This window comes from Hydra viridissima, unplaced genomic scaffold (genome assembly GCF_058129835.1).
Source record: "Hydra viridissima isolate aposymbiotic clone 2 unplaced genomic scaffold, HvirCarnegie_v1 scaffold_5, whole genome shotgun sequence".
In the NCBI taxonomy this organism is placed as follows: Eukaryota; Metazoa; Cnidaria; class Hydrozoa; order Anthoathecata; family Hydridae; genus Hydra; species Hydra viridissima.
Genome location: NW_028324304.1, coordinates 59,728 through 80,476, shown reverse-complemented (window position 1 = coordinate 80,476; position 20,749 = coordinate 59,728). Strand labels below are relative to the sequence as shown.

General features: G+C 29.8%; 1 protein-coding gene and 2 pseudogenes across 2 annotated transcripts; 1 reads left to right on the top strand and 2 right to left on the bottom strand.

Moving 5' to 3' along the window:
* Positions 1-3,201: 3,201 nt before the first annotated feature.
* LOC149887396 (uncharacterized) lies at positions 3,202-6,169 on the top strand (annotated as a pseudogene).
* A 513-nt stretch (positions 6,170-6,682) lies between these two features.
* LOC149887394 (uncharacterized) lies at positions 6,683-20,528 on the bottom strand. Of its 2 annotated transcripts, XM_090089279.1 has the most exons (3): positions 20,246-20,521; positions 19,978-20,076; positions 7,186-8,700 (listed from the first exon to the last, which is right to left on the bottom strand). In XM_090089279.1, the coding sequence occupies exons 2-3, from the start codon at positions 20,033-20,035 to the stop codon at positions 8,342-8,344; spliced, it is 417 nt and encodes a 138-aa protein (XP_089945405.1). In that variant the 5' UTR covers positions 20,036-20,076; positions 20,246-20,521; the 3' UTR covers positions 7,186-8,341. The 2 variants fall into 2 exon arrangements, with proteins under 2 accessions (XP_089945404.1, XP_089945405.1); XM_090089278.1 differs by having other exon boundaries at positions 6,683-8,700; positions 19,978-20,528.
* On the bottom strand, positions 12,836-14,478 carry LOC149887395 (uncharacterized; annotated as a pseudogene).
* Positions 20,529-20,749: the final 221 nt, after the last annotated feature.

Genomic DNA, 20,749 nt, shown 5'->3' with positions numbered 1-20,749 from the left:
TCTGGCTTTTGACTGGGTTTGGAACAAATCCTCTGGTCTAATGGACATTCTCTTTTTTTTTTTGTTGTGAACCTTGTTCTTATGTTTTATTTCTCTTTAGAGGTTTTGGGGTTGATGATGCTTCTGGTGGTTTGGGGCTATCCTCCTTTTCTTCGACTTCCTCTTCCATCATTGCGTCGGCCTCTTCTCTCTCTTCTGGTTTGGGGCTATCCTCCTTCTCTTCAACTCCCTCTTCTCTCTCCTCATCATTCAACAGTTTGACATTAATTTTTTTAACCACCAACTCGTACTTGACCTTGATGAGGGTAAATTTTTTGGAGGTGGAAGGATCCAAGTTTTGCATCTTTGAACTGATGATGTTTCCACTCTGTGAGTAGAGCCTTTCACTACTGCTTGAAGCTGCTGGGATACAAAGCCATTCTCTCGCCAATTCTGACAGAAGAGGCAGATGTCCTTTTTTTTGCTTTCCACCATTTTAAATGGTCCACCTTATGTCTGTCTGGTGCTTGAGGCATTGCTTGGTAAGCATCAAACTCACTCTGCAGAGATGGCTTTTGTTGGCTGAAAGAAATTTGTTTTAAAATTGAATTTGTTTTAACAAGATCTAAACAATGGATTTTTCTCTGGTTATATTATATCAGAAAAAAAGTTTATTTTTATATATCTGAAAAAATAGTAAAATGTTTAACTCATAAATATCTTGGGTAGAAGGATGCTCATCTACCAACTACCTGACAATCTCCTCATACAGCTTGTACTCTTTCAGAAGAAGACCGCGGTAGTGAGGGTGAAACAGGTTTCAAAGTGCGCTTCTGGCTCAGCCTTGAATGACTCAAAGTACTTTGTCATTTTGTAGATGGTGATCATGACAATATGCATGACAGGTTCACTGTCTGTTGAGAACTTTTCACTTACGAGTTTCAATGACTTAAGAGCTGGGAGTAATCCTTGCATCAATTCAAAGTCATTATTTGATGGAATAACATCCTAAAACAAAATTGAAACTAAAGTAAAAAATACTTTAATAAAATTATTGGCTATTATTTACTTTCGTTCAATATTTCTATTAAAATATAAACCTATTTTCAAAAGTAGGTGTTTGTATAAAGTATTCCTATTTGTCACAAAATAACTTTCCAAAAATTTTTTATTCTTTTTTCTTCTTCTCGAAAGCATAAAAAAATTATCACGCACCTCAAGAAGTTGGTTTCCTTTCTCTCTAAATTGGATCAATGCCCTCTTCATCCTCACAATTGACTCCAACATCATATAGTTGGAGTTCCACCTTGTTGCAGCAGGAGAGATTATTTTGATGTAATCACAATCAATTTCTCTACATTCTTTCATAATAGCTTGACATGCCAGTGATGATCTGTGGACTTTGTTTGACAATTTGGTCGCATTTTCAAGCATTTCCTTGAGCTCTTTGATGTTGTTGATGGACCTGCTGAGGGCTGTGTTCTACAGGTGGTGACCACACAGCAATGAAGAACAGCCACTAACAGTCAGTAATGGGATTGCAGCTTTCATTGGTGCTGCTGCATTATGAACAATTATTTTTCGATTGACATCTGTCAAAACAGGGTATTCTGCCATCATTTCATCAAGACCCTATATTTTTTTAGAAATTTTTAATTTGTTCAAGATATTTTTGAATAACATGAATTGAACGATAAGTTGATCATTTTAGTTTTTAAACATCATATTATATTTTTGAGAATAGATAAAGTATTTTTACAAAGCGTTAAAATTTTTAGAAAAAAAAAAAAAAAGTTACCTTGGCAATCATGTAGGATGTATGGCGGCCAGTAAAGGTTTCAAAATTCAAAATAAATTTTTTCAAGTCAGTAGTCAGTGCCACACCTCTGCAATCTGGTTGATCCATTTCGAATTCAGACTTAATTACACCCATGATAGCTGAATACAAAAGTGGCAACTTGTACTTCTTAAAAGTGGTTGGGTCCTTGATTGACACCCTAGGATTGAAGAACTTGAAAAAGTCTCTTAAGGATGGGTTACTTGCAACTTCAAAGGCCTGATCCTTAAAAAAGAAAAATGCTAACCATATTACAAAACCTGAGGCATTTTCTGGATTTATGCTATCCAAGTTATTAAAACATTTTAGATTAATTTGAAATGAATATGAAATGCTTTTTGAACTTTTTAAAAATATATGACTTAAAATGTTCTCATTAATAAGCATTTTTAATTGCGCTTGTTAAAAAATTTTATATCTCTTTAAAAATTACTGGTAATTTTTATCTCAATCTAACGCAATTTAAATTGTACTTTTGTTTAAAATACAACTTACAAATTTTTTACCTGTTCTGGCAATTAACTTCATAATTTCCATGTCAGCCTCCAACTGATTTTTGTGTTGAGAGGAGTACTTTCCAAGGGCATATTCTGCAAGAGTTTTCTGAGACCCCATGGCTTTCATTTTCTCATTCTGAGAAAGGGTATAGTGGGCTACCTTGTCTTGAGCTTCGTCAAGGCCAACAGTTGCCTCATGGATTTCTTTGAGGTGCTCAGCCCTATTCTCCTCCCGTTCAGCCATCAGTTTGGTCAACTTTACAAAGTCTTGTGGGTGATTTGACTTAAAGTGGTACCTGGCACTGGAGGTTGAAGATTGCTGCATTTTTAATTTTTGTCCACTTTTTTTACATTCAGCAAGGGGGTATTCTAATTTAGGAACAATTTCCTTGTCAAAGAAACTCCAGAAAGCATTATTTGATTTTGGCATTTTGATTTGAGTTCACTAATAATTTTTTAAACTTTATCACAAAAATTTCAACGAACAACAAAATTTCCACGAACAATAAAAAGTTTTTTTTATTCAATATTTTCTTCAAATTTTTGGCTTCTTGCCTTTATCAAAACAAAAGTAGACTGAAGAAAATTTTCTTCATCCTTCATTTTCAACAAACTTAGAAATTTTGATTTTAATAAAATTAAATTGAAATTAAAAATTATTAACTGACTAGAAATTATTATCAACATCAATATATATTTTTTTTCGATAAAAGTTTTTACAATCGAGATCATTTACAAATTGTTAAAAACTAATCTTAAGTAAATGCCATGAAATAGCATTAATGATACAAATAACAATGATAATAATAGTGATGATAAATTATAAGAATAATAAGAAAATTATATGATAATAAATCAATATCAACTTTAAAACAACAATTGAATATAATGCACAGACAGGAAAGTTACAAACAGTTATGTACTGAAAAAATGTAACAGCCTACCATGTAACTTAAACAATTACTGCAAAAAAAGTAACAATTTTTTAATAAATATAATAATCTTGATATCAATAATCATATAAATAAAAGTAGTATAAATATTTCATTAAAAAAAAACAGTAAATAAACAAATAAAAAATTTTCAATAATACTCACAAATAACGTGTCACCCACTTACACACAAACATTTAGTCACGAAAAATATAAAGTTTTCTCATTAAATGACAATAATAAAATAATAAAGTAAATCATATCAAGCAAACACATATAGTCTTTCAAAGATAATAAAATTTAAAAAATATTCTTTTTCCTTTCTTCATAAACGGAGCAGTTTTTATATATTATTAAAATTCATTTTAATTACTTTCCATTTACGAATGTTTATTTTCGAATTTTTTTCGAAATTACTCGAACAGAAATTTATAAATATTTTATTCATTCCGACGTTACAAAAAAACTCTGAAACGAGAAATAATAATTTATTTTGTCCGAACTTTTGAGTTTTTATAGAAAATTTCTCGAAATTTCTGGTAAACCAAAATTTTATTCGACAAAGTCAGTACACTAAATTTGTATATTTAATCATGGCTTGCTGAACATTGATGATTTTACACTGAATGAACTGATTTCTAGCATCAAATTATGAACCAAACTCAAAATAGAACTCGGTATTCTTAAAACATTATGTACTCAAGTTATCCATTCTGATTCACCAACACTTGATTAAATATCAAAAATATTTCATTTTAATGTATAATTTATATATTAATACTATATATTAACTGATTTACCTATTAGATTAACTAATCATTACCTATATTTTTTAATTGAAAAAAAATATGCATGTGTGTGTGTGTGTGTGTGTGTGTGTGTGTGTGTGTGTGTGTGTGTGTGTGTGTGTGTGTGTGTCTATATACTCACACAAAAGAAAATTTTGGCTGAACCAAGAAGAAGACATTGAAGTCCTCTCACCAGGCATCATTTTTGTTGGGTATTTACAATTGTAAATATAAAATGTGTGTAAAACTCTCAATGTGGAATGTTTTATAACTTACTGATATTTATTTTTTAAGTATTCATTTTAGAGGAAGATATAGATAGCACAGTTTTGTTTGACATTGATGATTTCATACTCAAGGAGCTGATTTCTAGTATTAAATTAATAATCACATTCAAAAAGAACTCAATATTCTTAAAACATGCTCTCAAATAGTTCATTCTGATTCACCAATATGACTCAGTGCTTTCAACACATAATTGATTTTAGCCCTCCAGTTATAAATTCAACATCAACGTAAGATTTTATAAGATTTATATAATCATAAGTATGAAATAAATATAACAATAAACATGATAAACAAGAGGGTTGAGTTTCTTTGTAAAGCAAAATTACATATATTTAATTACATAACATAACATTACATACATTTAATTAAATTCCCTAAAAATTAATAAACAGGGGGAATCCTAAAAAACTCTGGGAGAAGGGGGTTCAAAAAAGTTAAAAGCATCCTTAGAGTTTTTTGTTATTGTATAAAATTTTATTGATGGAAATATATCTTTGACCTCTGTATTTAATAATTTAACTCATCCTGCATAAATTAACTTAGTTTGCATACTTTTGGTTTATTATAACTGTAAGGATTCCTAGATGTTACGTTGTACCAATGTAAATACAAAAAAAATCACATTTGTAGAAATATGTTATGTATATTTTTATGTAACATGTCTTGTTTGTTTTTTTATTATCTTCATATTTTCAATAACAAAAAACTGTTGTTAGATGATGTTATATATAATACATTTTAGTGGTGAACAACTGCAACTTCCGAATTTCTTGGTGAATGCAATTTCCAGGAAAGAACTAAATTTTGATGTTCCTGAAAAATCAAAATTGAAAACCTCTTTTTTGACATTATGTTCAATGTTATTCAAAGTTGTAAAATTTTGTGCGCATTAATTTCATGATATAATATTGATAGGATCTTTTATTTTGCTGTTCAATTTTTTTTATGCTTCTTTTAAACAAAATCGAGAACAGCATTTTGTTAAATTGTATTTTTATAATTATATATTTAAATTATAACATTTTCATATTTAAGAGTGAAATAATAAATTATTATAAAATTTAATATTTATCTTTAATAATTTTAGTTAAATGATAAAAGACTTCAAATCCTAATTTTATATCATCTACTTTTTTTTTTAAAAGAGACTTTTATTCACTAATTGTGGCATTGATTATTACTTCTGATAAGTAATTCTGTTCATTATTGTTTAATTTTCCTTTTTAGTTGTTCTATTGTTAATTTGTATAATTGTTAATTGGTGTAAGGTTGTATTGTGACATTTATTTATTTTAAGTAGCCAAGTAGTGCACAGTTGAGATATGATATAGCACATGAAGTGATTTTACGTTATCCAAATGTTAAGCCAACACATTGAAATGGCTCAGTAAACACAATGTTTTTCTTTTATTTAATTTTTAATTTCAAAATTGTATTGTTTTTTTTTCAAAGTTATAATTGCATTTTACTATGTTATAACTACACTAAGTTTTAAAAATCCAAGTTGGTGTAATCATTAGCACTCTTAAGAAGCATTGTCAAAACAGCACAGTGAAGGATGTTTTGGATAAATTTTCTTGTCTCAAGTTTGAGAAAGTTGTGAGCTAGTATTAGTTTAAAGAAACATGTGTAGTGTTTGTTTATAAATGTAATTTGTCTATATTTAAATTTAGCTGCTTGAAGCTTCAAATGCATTGAGCAATGTGGATATCGATAAGAACTTTTTACGGCTTTTTTAAGAGAATGAGTGATCGCTTTCAAACTTTAATAGAATTAACTATGAGTCTAAAGACTAAGTATAGATCGCTTTTAACTGATATCACTGAAGAATCAGTTGAGAGTAAGTGATATGCTTAATTAGTAAATTCATTATATATATATATATATATATATATATATATATATATATATATATATATATATATATATGTATACATGCATATATATAAATATATATAATAACCGAAGGTTTAATCTTTTTGTAAGCAACGTCTTATTATTTTTAGGCATCTCAAACAATTTAAGGGCTGCTATGCTTGTTCATCTGTTCTCAGAGAAGAGAAGTCTACTATGTCTTTGACGGTCTTAATGGTCTTTTCATAAGTATGACTAGTGAAAATATTTTGTTCATTACAGTTTATTTACAACTAGATGTTTTACTTTGATTTAGGATCCGGCTTGTCTCACTCCTATTCTCCGGATTAGAGGCCCTGCTCTAAGACCAATATAAATAGATCTTTCTGTTTATAATATACTTGTTGCGAAAGACATCCTAGATTTTTCTTGTGGCGTCAGTGTGGTTATGGCAGCATATTTTTTATTCGATATTGCTTATCCTAAACCATTGGAAAAAACACTAAGTTTTATCAAACACCATGTTATTTCTGATAAAGTTAAACTTTGTAAAACTGCTAAACAAATTTCAAAGTTGTGAAAACTCTAATTACAAAAATTGTAATCATCTCAAGAATATTTTCAGCATACAGATTTTGTTTTTCTTAACATTAAAAATTCTTTGTAAATATGATATATGTTAACCGGTATCGTTGATGGTAGTATCGCACATGCGAGACTTCCGATATTCCGATGCTTAATCCCTATAATGGAATAATGAAATTACCTATTACAAAGATTGATCCTAGCCGTTCATTTTGAAATTAGACAATACATTGAAGTTGCTTGCTTAGAATTTATTCAGTTGGACTTTGTAAAGGTATATATTTCAAATGCAATATATAAAATAAAAATAAAAAATATATAAAAAAGGAAGTTCCTCTTCTAGAACATCCTTTGTAAGTGTGTATAAGCTATTAATGTTTCAATAAAGCACTAATTGAAGCTACCTAAAAATACACTCATACTCCAAGGTACACAAAAGAAAACTTCAAAAATGAAAAAACATGCATACTAAAAAAAAATAGTTTCGTGATTTCTTTATAAAACAGGTAAACCGAACAGTTTTGCGGACGCACAATGCGTATATAGCCTTCACAAATTCCAATAGAGTTGCGTCAAAATTGGACTTGAATTCTCTTGAAAACTAATTAAACCTTATTCTACAAAATTTAACCAGACGTTCCATATGCTCAGTAAATTACACTACTGTTGCTCACTAAAAGTACTGCATGTTAAATTTGAATTCTTAAAGGAATTACGCAAAAAAAAACAAATCTACCCTTAGCCTAAAAGTTAACACTTTCCGCAATACTTTCATGCTGAGCTACTAGTTTTTAGACCAAGACTTTTTAGTTTATCAAACATTCAAAGTGAAACCTTCAGCGCTTACAGTCATTTTTTTTTGTTTCATAATTTTATCAACCTTCTTGTCGAAACACAACACAAAACATTCGATGGCGATAAATGACTAATGGAAAAACTAGGACAAAGGTTAGGGGTTAGGGTTTGAAGGCTAAATACGGCTGAGGGTTCAGCTTAACAATTTTCACCGCTTATAGTTGTATTTAGCTAAAGTGAAGGATAAAAGCGAGTTTTTTTAATTTTGACAATGCAACGGACACTATTTTTCTATTTGGTCGTACACGACAACCAAATAGAAAATCTGTACTTCCAATACCTAAACATAACCTTTAACCGTAATCTTAAACCTAACCTTAAACCTGACTCTAAACTTCACCCTAACCCTAAGGTAAACTCAATATTTAACACTAATAAATTTAATTAGTTTATGAATATCCCAATTAGTTTATGGGAATCCCAATTTTTAACATAGCCTTTTAAGATAACTTTTTTTTTAGAACTCTAAGAAACCACACAATTACTAGAATACCCAGGGACAAAAGAGTTTTCAATTTCCCCTTTAACAGTTTGCTCGTTAATGAGTTCAATAGAGTTAAACTTGATGTTAGTTTTCCAGTTTTGATTTTCAATATCGCAGAACTCAAATTCCAACTCAGAATCATCTTCAACACTAAATGATTCTAGCTCAAGGAAGTACCAACCTGCATGCAATGTGTCAGCAGCAATAGTGCTATGAGATAGTCGGCTATTGTCAAAAACTGATTAGATAACTGTGTGCCAGATATTAGAAGGTATGTTTTCTTCGACTAGAACTGTGTTGCCAACTTCCTCAACTTTTATAATTCTAACGTATGTCCTGTGATTTTCAGATGTTTGAGGCCAATCTGCATCTGCCCCAAGATACATGTGAAGTCTAACACGATAACGTCCTTTTGAGCAAATGGGAATTCTTTTGATGAAATGTAGCCAGCAAACATTTTTGACGACCACTATGATTTGTTGAAAAGATTCGTTCCATTCTTTAACAAAACAGTCTGGGTTGTCAATATGCGCAAATTCTTCTGCCTTAGCAACAGGAACCTGAAGCGTCTTCCCATTGTCAGATGTTTTGTCTTTTTCCACTTAAATAATAAAAGAACTTTTATTAGATTTTGTTATTTATTTTTAAACTTAAACTTTTCTTTTAAAAGAAGCAAAAAATGATTTAATTCCATGACTTTTGTTTTCGACGAGATATGAAATGAACTGCTGTATAAATGGTGAGAAAATATCAAGCATAGGAATTTTTTATAACTTGCTTATTGGGCTGCAAATAAAATAGTTGCTTAAATGGTATATATTTAATAACTGGATCAACGTGATGATTCAATTGCACAATATTTCCAGATGAATGGAGAAAATCATATTATATCAAAATTTAAATTTAATGTTAATTAATCGTTAGTAAAAGGAGTTATCGACGATTATAGATTCATTGTATGTTATAAAGATATAGAATTGCTTTTAGGCCAGCATGATGCCAATATGTGCTCACTGAATGTGAGGGACAACTATGAAAGGAAATCAAAATGTTAATTAAGTAATTTTGACAAAATGAATAAAATGAAAGAAGGTTAACTTCTTGAAAACGACTTACTTTTTAAATATGTAAAATAATGTGATGGAAAACAATATTTAAAAATATTTCTCATGTAAGAGCATTACAGAGACTCTTGTTTTACCTAGCAATAGCCGTGCTTTTGAAAACAAACATTTCCCAAAAAATTTATAGAATGTTGAGTCATTCTTTAATGATTAAATAATGAATAATTATATATAATTAAATATATTATTTTGCTTCAAAAGTACAATTATATTTGAAAAAGTGGAATTTAAGTAAAAGAATATTTAATGATATTAACCAATTATATTTATTGAGAAATATATACAATTAGAGAAACTAGTTGTAAAATTAAGGTGTGACTAAGGTTTGCTTATATTATTACTCTTTCAATAGTCTCATAAAAGATTAAAAAACTGGTCATTATTTTCCTGAAAGACATTAATTTTTTTTATTGTCAAAATATTTTAAGAGTATAGCTTTAGTTTTAAAAATGTTTTAGTTTTAATATTTCATTTGAAGTTTATTTTCTTTTAAAATTTCTTTTAAAATTTCTTTTAAAATTTCTTTTAAAATTTCTTTTAAAATTTCTTTTAAAATTTCTTTTAAAATTTCTTTTAAAATTTCTTTTAAAATTTCTTTTAAAATTTCTTTTAAAATTTCTTTTAAAATTTCTTTTAAAATTTCTTTTAAAAACTCATTTGTAATAAATATAAAATTTATTTTGTGATGTAGTGTTTTTCACTCCTTATATTGGCTATGCATTGAAAAAATTACTTTAATACATTTCGTGAAAAATTAGCTGTATCTTGCTCTGTTTGTTTTTAGCTGTCTCTTGTATATTATTATCAAAAAAAAAAAAATTGTCATTTATTGCCTCAGTTTTTAAGATAATCACCAAAAAATCACCAATTTTTTGGAATATAATTTGAGTTATTCATTTCCTAAATTATATTTTTAATTCGCAGCATTAACTTGTATAAACTTCATATTCTTTTGCATTACAATTATTATGTTGTAGCACATTTTCAGTGTTTCATTTTGGGAGCCGTATTTCATGTCTTTGGGATTTATTTTTGATATAAAAAAATATTGGGCCAAACCAAGTAAAATTAGATTGCGTATTATAATTTAGTTTTCTAATACACTATGAATGGAATAATATTTCTTTTGTGAATATGAATGCTTACGTGTTTGCATTCTTAAAAAGACGATTATGAGCACTCTTTATGTGTTTCAGAAATTATTTTTCTTGCTTAGTTCATGACTTTGTGAAAAAATATCAATCTCTTGTCAATCGCCAAGTTGACCACCTTGCAAATGACAGAGTAGCTTCTTCCCCGCATGTTCCCTCAGTTCCCCATCCAACTAGAGAAACGTAGTTTTCTCTTGCAGCGACTCATTCCGTTCAATACGGTGTACTCTCTCTCCTAAGAAAGAGTCCGATTTGAAGAGGCAGTTCGCACAGATGAACTGCTTTTCCACGTTTTCCTTCTCCCCCTTAAAATGCCGCAAGCACGAACCCACATTTTAACTATTATTTGCAAACGGGCATGCACTGCACTTGTAGAAAACCATAACACACCGATGCTTTTTAGCAGCGTAGCACCTAAGATCTTTTTCGGTGTTATATGTCACTTGACAATACCAATTTATAATAACGAGTACCACTGGTACCTGGGTGCACGATCACAAATACCTTCTCTGTTACACCAACTGCACTTGTTTTGTTTTTGACTGTTGCTCCTCTCTTTCCAATTGGATGCACATCATTCTTTCACTCACTTGCGGCAACAGACAAAAAGTTCCATCAGCAATTCTGAATTGTTTGCCGAACAGCGCCTTTTGGTGGATTTCGGGTAAAATCTTTATCGTCCTTAACCTTGGAGTCCTGCCACACATTATGCATAGCAGCCAAAACTACTAGTTGAACTACGAAGAGGTTGTATAATATGGATTTACCACAGTAAATGCGAGAAGATGAAATACATCCTCTCACAAAACCAAAACCTGTGTCACTGAAGCTGCCAATGCCAGTGTGACTACTCTCAGTTTCAGATTTGCAACTTGGCTCATTATTAACCATCAAGAGTTTTCAAATACAGCTTCATTTGACTTCAATTAAAATCGATTATGAAACATTGAAATCCTCGTAGAAAAACTCCGATTTACATCTTTTCGACAAATTCATCTATTAAAAGCCACAAAAAGCTTTTTTGCCTTCCCCATAAAAATTACCTCCAAGAAGTGACGCTTGCGCTAGTTCTAGAAATTTCTCAAGCGCGACAATTGCTTGTGCTTTTATGAAAGTTTTGTTTCCAATATTCTTTTATAAAAATTGATTTTTTAATTTTTCCCCTCACCAAATGTCACTTGATATTATTCATTAAAGTAAGATATTGCTTGAAAGGAAGAAAAATCAAAAAGGTTTACAGATTAAGACAACGATTTTTCCAGTAAACATTCCTTACAAAGTTTATTTGAAGCAAAATGACTTTATTGTAGATTTAAAATATTTTTTGCAGAGATCGAAGAATTCATGGCTTACTAGAAGTTTGCTCAGTAAAGATGCATCTCTGGAGAAGCATCTGATTAATCCGTCAACAAGAAAATATAATTTTGAATGGTTAAAAGAATAAAAGTCATAACTCTTTTTAAGCTGTATGCTTTAAACAAGACTTGAAAAATATTTAGATAAAAAAAAGCACATTATGCTTATATTTTTTTTTTGAAATATATTTTTTACAACAAAAGTTTAATAATTTTTGTTGGAAAAAATATATTTCAAAAACAAAAATAAAAGCATAATACATATTTTTTTTTGATAACTATTTATTTTTTTTTTTTTGTATTTTTTAGTATTTCATTTTAAAAGTAGGTTTACTTTTAAAAAGCATACAGCTTAAAAAGAGTTATAAAGTGTTGGCATGTTGAATCATTTGCCAAAAACATTTTGCTTGAACTTCAGAGTGCCTTATTTTAGCAAAATATACTGATACATTCAATATCTATCTATCTATCTATCTATCTATCTATCTATCTCTCTCTCTCTCTCTCTCTCTATATATATATATATATATATATATATATATATTAGGGTGTCCCAGAAAGAAAAAAAGTTTTGAATTTTACATTGTGCACTAATTCAATCATCCTTATTTGGTCCCAGTAGATCACCATAAAAATATTCGGGCTCAAAGTCACTGTTTAGCTGAAGAAGGTGTTTTAGAAAAAACTTGCATATAAATTTTAATGAGGTATTTTTCCATTTATTTATTGAAATTCCGGTAGTATTCAATATTTAATAAAAAAATTCAAATAAAATTAAAGTTAATCATCCAAATTATTAATTCTGACTGCTATACTTACTGCAACTTTGAAAAAATTTTATAATTATTTGATTTTTTATAATAACTTCATTGTTTTAAAATGTTTTTTAAAATAAAATATAAAAAATAGAAAAAAAAAAAAAAAAAAAAATAGGTGGTGCAAAAATTATTAAACCTTTGTTGGAAAAAATATATTTCAAAAATAAAAATATATGCAAAATGTGCTTTTTTTATCTAAATATTTTTCAAGTCTTGTTTAGTGGCATTTTTAGACACCTTCTGCCGGTTGTCTAAAACCACCACCATCGTGTCTTGGAGCCTGTCTTCAGAATGTGTCCTTCCAATGAAATCCTGCACCAATTTCATGTGTCTTTCAGCTCTGTCATTAACAACAGCTAATAGACGTACACTGGACACAAATGTCTTAAAAGATTTATTGTTGAGATTTTTCTCAAAATTTGGCATTACTGTTCCTTCCATGAGAGAATGTCATCTTTGGTTATACCAAGATGAAGAAAAAAGAGATAAGACTCCTGAGAAACATAGTCTCATAGCTTTGAGAGGAGACAGACCTGTGTAAAAGGTTTTGGTAGTTCTTTGTCAAAGCTCTTCATTTCTGGAACATCATATTTTAATAATTCTACAAGAATATCCGTCCTCACTTTCTCCTCTAAGTGCTGGTCAGCTAAAGCAAAGATAACACACTGTGGTGTAAAATACCAAGTGTGTCTGAGAACACTAAGATTAAGAGGCTTGGCAATCTTTCCGTACTTCTTGGAATAAAGTGAGTCTTTCATGATCTGCGATGAAATCTTGAATGCTCTAAGATCATTGGATGGAGCCTGTGCTGCCATTAGACTCTTTAGAAAGAATAAACAGTGAAAGATCAATATATAAACTGTTGCATCCTGTATCATCTTAATCTCATTGATACTGAGTTGCTTGTTGTAATTCTTGGTAATTTGAATTGCTAACAGATAAAATAAATCAGCCATAAATCTTGCTTCGTGATGAGAACCTGGTTGTAGAAATCTGAAGTTCAGCAAATCTGCTCCAAGGTAAAAAGCTACCAGTTGACATAAATACTTGTAATCCCCTCTGTCAAAAATGTTTGCTTTAAGAGCAGTCGTGCAGAACTCCATTGTTTTATTTGCAAAGTTTAAAAGAGGGTTCCAAACGCAAACTCAGGTCTGTTCCAATCAAATTTCTCAATGTTGGCCAATGTATTCACGTCTTTTTTAATCTAAGACCAAAGATCTTGATATTTTTTGTATAAAGATCGACTGGGTCCCTTTTTTTATCCCTGTAATTCCATCAAAACATGATGAACATGTCTTTCCATTATATGGTGCCTAAATTTATTACTATTATCATTTTCTATCATTACTCTCAGAAAAAAAAAAAAAGAAAAAAAATATCTGTAAATATCAGTAAAGCATCATACCTGCACATTAGCCAAAGAATTGGACAAGTAGAGAATAAACTGCAATATTTCTAATTGCACCATAATGTTTTCCAGTGTTTGAGCGAACTGTGTCAGCACAACAAGCTATGATCTGGTCTTTTAAGTCATAATATTCCACAAGAGTTTGGATAGCCAGTGCTTGTTCTTTCCCTTTGGAGGAGGGTACCTCAAGTATTCCCAGAAGAAAGTCAAGTGAGTGGGTCTCTGGAGAGGAAACACTAATTGCCAACCTTTCTACTGTTTCCGAAATCTTTACCTCTGTCCTGTACTGCTTGACCAACTTTGTGTCAAAGCGAAGAACAAGTTTTAAGCCCCTTACCTTACCCAAGTTCTGCTCTATCACTATAAGTGCTTCATTCTCTATAATTTCATGGTTTTTTCTTGCCATCTGTGACTTAGAAATGTTCAAAATGTCAGTATCTACTCCCCCAGCTTGGAATAAGGAAGACAACATTGCTGTTTCAACTCTCACACTAACTTGATACCTAAAAAAAAATACAGAGCATTGTCATTTTTTAAATTATGTAACACTTAAGTTGTTTAAACTTGAAGTTTTATATATACTTTAAATATACTTAACTTTTTTATATATAAACTTCTTCACCTTGTCATAAATGGAATCCACTTATCCAAAACATTAATCAGACTGAGTTGAAGACAAATCTTGGTTGAATCACACAACCTTTTTTTTTATAGTAGGAGTTTCAAAGTCTGAACCATAATCTGTTCCACTACACCCACTGGAGAATTCCTGCTCAAAATTTCTCAAAGTTTCTTCTTCTGCTGCTTTTTCCAGTGATTGACTCTTTTTTTTTTTGTTCAACAACTGCTTTCAGTCTCTCCTGCTGTTGCTCTTCTTCTTCCATCTTCCTCAGCAGATTTTTCATTCTTTCCTCACCTTCAGCAAATGTTTAGTCATTTTTGTAGAACATTTTGACCATGTCCCCTTTCAAACATCTTTTCAAAAAATTGAATCCTCCTTCATGGTTTCTTTGCTCATCTCTAAGGTTCCCATCTTTAAAATTTTAGTATACTGGGTATACAGAGCAATGATTCTATTTTTAAATTAAAAGTTACAACATTTAAAAAATGTCAACGTTTTAAAATATAGTATAAAAACTTATGTAATTGTATTTCACCGATAAATGTTTCACAGAATACTTAATTTTTATGAGAGATTTTCACAAGAGAAAATTGCTCAAGGATATTTAGTAACTTACTTAATCGATCGTTCACTGATGCTAAAATTCTCATCAAAGCCTGTCTTGTTCCAAATATTAATCAGTTCCCTTATGATGCACAAATTTGTTATTTCGTTTCTGCTATCAGCATAACACATACCACCACTGCATTTAAGTTTGCCTGTACTCTCCAGAGGACATCCAATTTTAGATGACAATGTTTTGATTGCAGTTGCATGACTTTAGTTAATCCAGGAAATTCTGCGACAAACTTCCCCGCCGGTTGAAAGTCTATTTGGAGAAAATATCTGGAGAGGGTACCCCAACAGAAAAAGAATTCTTCTTCTACTAGCTTTTAAAACAAGCCCTGCACTTGCCATATTTAATACTATTTTCTATATTATAAAATACAACAGAATTGATCACAATTAAATGTTAAATTACAGAAATGATCACAATGTTTTTGTATGTATTTTACATATATTTAAAAATTGTTACAATTAAGTTTATATTACTCAAATTAGAATTAAGTAGCAGTATACAATATATGCTGCTAATGTTTTTCAACATCCTTATAACTGATATCTTATTACTTAATATATTTGCAGAGTTTTAATCATAAAATGCAAAAAAATTCTGTAAACTCATTAAAATTTATATGAAACATTTTTCTAAATAACCTTCCTCAGCTTAACAATCATTTTAAGCCCAGATATTTTTATAGTGGTCTACTGGGACCAAATAAGGAGGATTGACGTAGTGCACAATATTAAATTCAAAAATTTTTTTTTTCTGGGACACCCTAATATATATATATATATATATATATATATATATATATATATATATATATATATATATATATATATATATATATATATCTTGCCATGTTTAAAAAACGAACAAAGCTTTAACTTGACCAAAATAGTATGGAGGATGACGTAATATAACGCGTTTATCGTGTTTTGAAGGCAAAGCAGAAGCTGACTGTAAATACTTTAAGCTCAGGATAGTGACGCAAAACAGAAAAAAGTCCTTATTTATGGAAATAAGAAGCAGAATAAAACTTTAGTAAGAACAATGGAAAAAACTCCTGATTTGCAGAAGCTTTTACATTTGTAATAATTATCTGTAGTTTCAATACGTATTGATTTAAAGGGCAACTATCCTGGAGTACTGTTCAAATATATGTTTTGATTTATATCTTCTTTGCTTTATAATATTCTGTTTCTCATTATATTCAAACTTAGGCCTTTTACAATTGCTATTTTATCAAGTAATCAAAGCTAATTTATCCAACAGCAGAAACAAAAAAATATGATAAAACCCTTTGGATGTTTTGGATAACTTGGATGTTTTTAGAAACATAAAAATGAATGATGGAGTAAAGCAGAGAACAAAATACCACAAAAAAAGAAGAGTATTTAATGTGCAGAAAAATTAAAATGCATGAAATGTAAGTGGATGTGTGTTAAATGACAGTAATACTTTTGGCGCATATGTTAAGAAAGTTAAATTCATTACAAATGTACCAAGTAAAAACATTAAAAAAATTAGTGGTTTCAGAATTATAGACACTGAAATTCTATCTAAAGTTCTTTCACTGTTAATGTGTCCCCAATGTGAAAATTGTGCACTGTACCTTGGTGATCACCATGAAAAAAAGAAAGGTCCAGGATCGTAGCTATATTTGAAGTGTACTACACAATCTTTTGATTATAAACATGAATTTTATACATCATATAATTGTTATAAAGGGTTTGATATTAACAACAGGACAATATATGCAATGAAAATATTATGACATGGTCATACTGGAATTGAAAAATTTAGTCAGCTCATGAATATCCCTAAATCCAAGACACCCAAAAACAAAAAAATAAAAAATAGCAACAAAAATAAAAAACGTTGTAAAAAGTGTTGCAAACGAGACAATGTCAGATGCTGCAACTGAAATAAAAGAAAATGCACCTGGTGAGGATATTGTTGATGTTGGTGTATCATGCAATGGATAGTGGCAGAAAAGAGGATATTAGTCAATGAATGGTGCTTTTACCGTAATTTTAAGAGATAGTGGAAATATAATTGATGTTGAACCTATGAATAAGTCATGTAAAGCATGCTGTATGAAGTAAAATTAAGAAAATCAAATCTTGATGCATATGCTAATTGGAAAAACAAGCATATTTGCTTGTACAATTATCAAGGTACAGCTGGTGGTATGGAATCTGTTGGTGCAGTGAGGGTTTTTAAACGTTCCATTGAAAAGCACAAGTTAAGATAGGGTAGGGTGGTGCAATGTGGTCTTCGGGGTCATCTGGGTCTTATTCGTAATTACATGTTATATTGATAATGATTTTAGTTATAAAGTTGTAATTTTTACCACTTTGTTATAACATATTAGGCTTATTGATTTTAAAATACAACCTAGCTATGCTGTTAGAAACGGCACTTTTTTAGCTAAGATGCGAGATACATCAACAAAGTCATTTTTTTTCTGTTTTTAAACTTCAGAGAAAATATATTCAAATAAGCCGTAAGCGTATGAAAAATGGTTATTTTGAAAATTAAATTACTTTATTTTAAGGATAGTATACCTTTAAGACAATAATGCACATGGTTTGTTTAAAGTTTAAAACATAATCAGGTGGGCTAAAGTGTGTCTTTGTATGTATAACATTGATATGTAATTATATTATCGAAGTTGTTGTTAATAACATTATATACCTATCAGCTTCATCAGACCTCACTAATTTCGTGTTAATAGTCCTTTTGTACTCTTATGTTTGAAGTTTATATCTTTGAAACGTGTAATTATTTGTATGAAAGAATACGTTCTCCTACATCAAAAAAAGTCAAATAAAATATTATATAAAACCTATTTGGTGTTAAAATATTTTTTTTGTGATATGTTATGGTTTATGCTTATATTTCACTAAAAATTTAACAGATTTTTCATAAATATTAGTTTAAAAAGTATTTAAAAATGCCAAGATGTTACAATAAAAAAATAAAAACCAAATGCAATTCTGATAGTTTGGAAAGAGCAATTATGTTAGTTTGTGAGAAAAAAAAAAAGACCATTTATCATGCTGCTAAAGAATGTTCTGTTCCTAAAGTAACATTGAGACGAAGAATAAAATTTAATGCAAAAAAGCGTGAAGGTCGAAAAAGTGTGCTGAGTGATAATGATGAAGCTATAATTGTAGCTGCGGCGCAGTATTGTCAAAGATATGGTCTTCCATTAGATTCTCTTGACAATAGTAATTTAGTTGCCCAATTTAGCACAGCGATGAGGATAAAAACTCTTTTTAAAAATGGAATTCCTAGGAAAGATTGGACAATTTCTTTTTTGAAGCGTCATGTTGATTAACTTCGATTATGCAAACCTGAAGTACTTACATTTTCAAAAGCTAAAGGTTTAACACGTGAAGTTGTAGATAAATTTTTTACTACTTTATCTGATGTGATTCATAGTAATAACATTGTACCAAGTAGTATATACAACCTTGACGAGACTGGGCTCTCTTCAAATCACTTAACGAAGAGAGTATTTGTACATCCAAAAAGCAAAGATGCTAATGAACTGGCTGCTTGTTCTGGTAAAGCTATGTACTCTATGCTGTTTTGTGTGTGGAAGACATCTTCCACCATTTGCTGTTTTCTAGGGAGAAGGCTGTCTATATTCTAAATGGATAGAAAATGGACCACTAGGATGTGCTTTTGGGGTAACAGCGAGTGGATGGATGCAAGACTTTCTATTTGAAAACTGGTATTTTTATTGAATTTTATAATTTTAATTTTTTTTCTTTCAACTTTTTTTTTCTTTCCCTTTTTTCTTAATGTATTTACACTGATTAGCCTTTGTTGTTCTTGAAGACGGTATAAATGATTCAGTAGAAGTAAATACATTCTTCGTTTAGGTTTATCGAGCACTTTTTAGCATTTGTTGACTAAGATCAAAAACCAATACTCTTGCTTTATGATGGTCATGGCAGTCATTTAACATATGGTACTATAAAAGCGGTCATGGACAACCATATCCAAGTTGTTTGTTTTCCGCCAAATTGCTCACACGAATTGTTCATTTTGCCAATATTTATGATATGATCGGAATAGAATTTCTAACATGACTTAGGCTTTTGAGTTATTAAGTTTTGTTCTATGGATTTTTACCTTTTTTTGAAAAACCTATTTTGTCTGTAGTCTTTTATTGAAAAAAAACACTTTTCAAAAAACTGCTTCGTTCATATCACAATTTTAGATATTTAGAACAGTTCTGCAAAACTTCATTGACACTCCTTTAATTACAAATCTTTATTGTTTTTACGGCGTAAACACAGTTTTTGTTGTATTTTCAGCTATTTTTTTGGTTACCATAGCAACGAGCTACAATTTTATGTGTTTTTGGTATTTTTAATGTCAGTATAATATTTCCTATGTGACTAAAGAGAAAGTAACTTTATACGTGTTGTTTTGAAATTTGAGGGTAGTTGCCCCTTAAAACCAAAAGAATGTTCTCCAAATACAACCACACAAAATTCTTTCGCTTCAATAAAAATATTCGAAATGACGAGAGACGAATGCGACAAAGAAAAATAAAACAAAGCCGTTTGAGTGAAAAATAAAGCAAACTCGTTTACTCTACTCAACATCTAAGTACAACCAATATTTATATTCAATAACAATTGTTTGACCGATCAATTGTTTTAGCTTCTTTCTAACTTTAAGAAAAAAATAGTACTTACATTATGATAATTGAACAAATTACCACACAAAAAATTTTTTAAAAATTTTTTACAAAAAAAAACTATTTTAGGTACCTTTGATTGGGCATCTTTTCATGAAGTAACTGTCAATTTCTTTTAAAATTCTTTTCATATTTTCTTCCTTCTTTTCATATAGTTGATAATACGTCTTTCCTGAAATTATGAAAGCTAATTTAGAAGAAGGGGGAGGAAGATAATTTTAAACTTGTATGGGTATGATTTTTTTCCGGCAAGTTCTAGCATGAATATACTCTCCTTCACAGTGATATGATTTCTCGTATTCCTCTGAAATTAAAAATAAAATAATATCAGAGTTTGCTACCCCTTTTGCCATTTGATTTTCTAAATCACCAATCATGTTCTTTTTATCAATCCAAACTTTATAACCATTTTCAGTCAAAACTTTGTATAAATCATCTGCACATTTTTCACCCGTTTTCCAATTATATGACACCATTACGTCCCATTTTTCGTTTTCTGCAGTCATTTTGTGCTGTCAATGTATGAAATTTAAATTCAGTTAAAACTCTCAACGTAAAAATTTAAACCTTATAAAAGCTTGTGAAAAGTCTTAACACGTTATTGACTATGTATTGTTGACAAAATGACTTAAACCAGCACGATCAGGAACATGACAACAAAAACATACATCAATCTTAAATGTTTTATTAACGCAAAGTAAATGAAAATTAAATGTAAATTTTTATTGTTTCATGGCAAAACTATAGACATTATTTGGTTAAACCCCGCCCACAATCATTCAAATATAATAAATGTTTACAACCGTTAGGGTTTAGAAAGGGTTAGGAGTAGGGTTAAGGGAAGG